The sequence below is a fragment of the Lipotes vexillifer genome, unplaced genomic scaffold (assembly GCF_000442215.2).
Source record: "Lipotes vexillifer unplaced genomic scaffold, Lipotes_vexillifer_v1.1 scaffold69, whole genome shotgun sequence".
Lineage (NCBI taxonomy): Eukaryota > Metazoa > Chordata > Mammalia > Artiodactyla > Lipotidae > Lipotes > Lipotes vexillifer.
Window position 1 is genome coordinate 4,798,192 of NW_006790942.1, and position 2,452 is coordinate 4,800,643.

The window sequence follows — 2,452 nt, forward strand, 5'->3', positions numbered from 1 at the left end:
GAAGAGCGGAACCCAGGCTACCCACCTACTTCTCGTCACCCTGCTTACAAGGTGCAACGAATTCCGGAGTACGACTCCCTCCCTAAGGCCCGTCAGGGTCAGGAATGAGAGCCCACGAAGCTTAACGGCCGATTATCAATTTATTAGAGCCGCTGGCTCAAGCATCTGCAATGGTGACTTCCACCTCGACTCCGGGCTCAATGCTGATGGAAGTGATCTGCTTAACGATCTCAGAAGGGCTGTGCAGGTCAATGAGGCGCTTGTGTATCCTCATCTGGAAACGGTCCCAAGTCTTAGAACCTTCCCCGCAGGGGGTTTTCCTCGTCGTTATTCTCAGGGTCTGCAGCGGAAGACAGAGGACACCAGGCACCCAGGCTGCGAGAGCGCCGCGCTCCGCAACCTCCCGGCGGGGCGCTCCGAAGAGCAGGGCTGCGCGCTAGGCCCGAAGCCGCCCGGCGGCCCCCCGCGCCCCGGAACGCCAAGGCTCTCACCTTGGTGGGCATCCGCACCGGCCCCTTCACCTTGAGATTCTTCTCCTTCGCGCCTCTGATCAGGTCGGCACACACTACAAGCGGGGAAAAGCGTCTGGGCCCTCGCTCACGACAGGGGCGGCCTCACCGGCCCCCAAGGCCGCCGGCTCAGAATAGCGTACGCGACTATCACCGCAACTCAACCCAGTAAGCATCTCCTCATCGCCAGCGGCGGGGGGAGGGCGCGGTCCACGCCGAGCGGCCGTCCTTGCTCGGCCTCCTCGGGCCTCACAAGCCCAGCTCGCCGCTGCTCCCGCCCGAGCCCGTCCCCCGCCGCCCCCGGAGCCACAGCACTGACCCTTCTCCAGCGACTTCACGTTGCGGCTGGTGAGAGTGATCCGAATCCGGTGGATCGCCACCTCGGGCTCCACGGGAGTCTTTCCGGTGTCTTTAAAAGCCTGTTGTCCCACAAGTGTGAAGATAAAGAGGCACCTCGGAGACAGCGTATCACCTCCCGGGGACGAGCGCGCTCACCAGCCTCGTTCCCCGGACAAGCGAGTCCCGTCTCCTCCCGCCAGCCCGGCACCCCCCGCACCCAACCCCCGAGACCCGACCGGGACGCCCCCGACTCACCATGGCTGCGGTGCGGCTTCCTGACCGACTTGTTCCTCCGCGAGAGCGAACAGCGGTGAGTCAGGAGCGGGGGCCGCAGCGGGAAGTCCGAAACTCCGCGACAGCTGCTACCGCGTCTTCCTCCAAGAGGCACGCGTGCGGCCTGCCGGGCCCTTATATAGCCGCGCTCGCGTCTGCATCCGGGTCCCGCACGCCCCTCCGCGCTGCCCCGGAAGAGGAATCGCGTGGCGGGCTCTAAGGCGGCGGCGCGAGCAGAGGGGCGGCCAGGTGCGGCCGCGCGCGCCCCCTGTCGGCCCGGCAGAGTCAGAGCGCCGTCGGGTGAGGCGCCGCCGCGGTCCTCAGGGCACCTGGCGGGGATGATGGGGAGACTGCGACCTGACCTAAAACTCCACAAACTCCTCCGTCCTGGTGCGCCGACCGCCGGCTTCTGCGGAGTCAGAACGACTCCTGTGCTTGTGGCGTCTACCCTGCAAAGCTTCTTCCCGTACAAACCGAATCACTCGTGCTCTAAACAAACGGGTAACTCTTCTGAGTTAACTCACGTGGATATTAGGGGAAATGACTGATAACCTGGGTCAGTTTTTATTCTTTAAACTAGCAGTTATTTTTCATAACCTGGAACATTCCTTCGCGGTATTTCATCTTCTGGCTTCCCAGACCGGCAGAGGCATGTGCGGTCGGTTTCTGAGAAGCACCTGAGCGTGGTTCTTCCCCCTCTCAGGACGCGAGGGCGAACACGCCGGGCTGCCGCGCCTGCCCCGGGGTGTGTCGTGCCACCCAGGCCCCGCCTGGAGACCCCGGCTCTCCACCTAATTCGAAAGCGTGTTATCTCCGGATAGAGTGATGTTGGATGAGACCCTTGAGGACCGCCCTAATACTCCTTAATACTAGGACAAAGTACAGTGGACAGACCGAGAGCGGGCAGCTGACCTGGGTGGCCAGGAGAGATGAGGACACATATCCTTAAAGATGACGGAGTGGTTACGTGGGACGAAATAGGTGAGTTGGGCTTTGATACGGGGCAGAAGCAAGAGTAAATAACGTCGTATGGTTTTACAGGGGAACCTGAGGGCAGAAGAGTTATTTGTTCAGCGCCACAGATCTGACCCCTCCAATTAGGGGCCTTTCTTGAGCCTTTCACTTCTGTTCCTTGGAGAGGAATTATACTTAAAACGTACATCAAATAATACCGTTGACTTACTTGTTTGGTGATGATCAGGCACAGCTAATACCTGGCTTTCTTCGGCTCACAAAGAATATCTACTAGATTTTGCTTCCATTTAACAAATAACTTAGGGCTTCCCTGGTGGCCCAGTGGTTGAGAGTCCGCCTGCCGATGCAGGGGACAC

The 2,452-nt window shown here is 60.5% G+C and overlaps 1 protein-coding gene across 1 annotated transcript; it reads right to left on the reverse strand.

Moving 5' to 3' along the window:
* Positions 1 to 130: 130 nt before the first annotated feature.
* RPS20 (ribosomal protein S20) lies at positions 131 to 1,232 on the reverse strand. Its single transcript, XM_007464038.1, has 4 exons — positions 1,104 to 1,232; positions 829 to 928; positions 492 to 565; positions 131 to 340 (listed from the first exon to the last, which is right to left on the reverse strand). The coding sequence occupies exons 1-4, from the start codon at positions 1,104 to 1,106 to the stop codon at positions 158 to 160; spliced, it is 360 nt and encodes a 119-aa protein (XP_007464100.1). The 5' UTR covers positions 1,107 to 1,232; the 3' UTR covers positions 131 to 157.
* Between the last annotated feature and the right edge of the window lie 1,220 nt (positions 1,233 to 2,452).

Bases quoted from the DNA above. Each gene is read 5' to 3' on its own strand.
- RPS20 (XM_007464038.1), bottom strand. The intron at 566-828 runs GTCAGTGCTGTG...CCCCGCTTGTAG, and splicing joins CGTGAAGTCGCTGGAGAAGG to TGTGTGCCGACCTGATCAGA. The intron at 341-491 runs GTGAGAGCCTTG...CTTCCGCTGCAG, and splicing joins CGGTGCGGATGCCCACCAAG to ACCCTGAGAATAACGACGAG.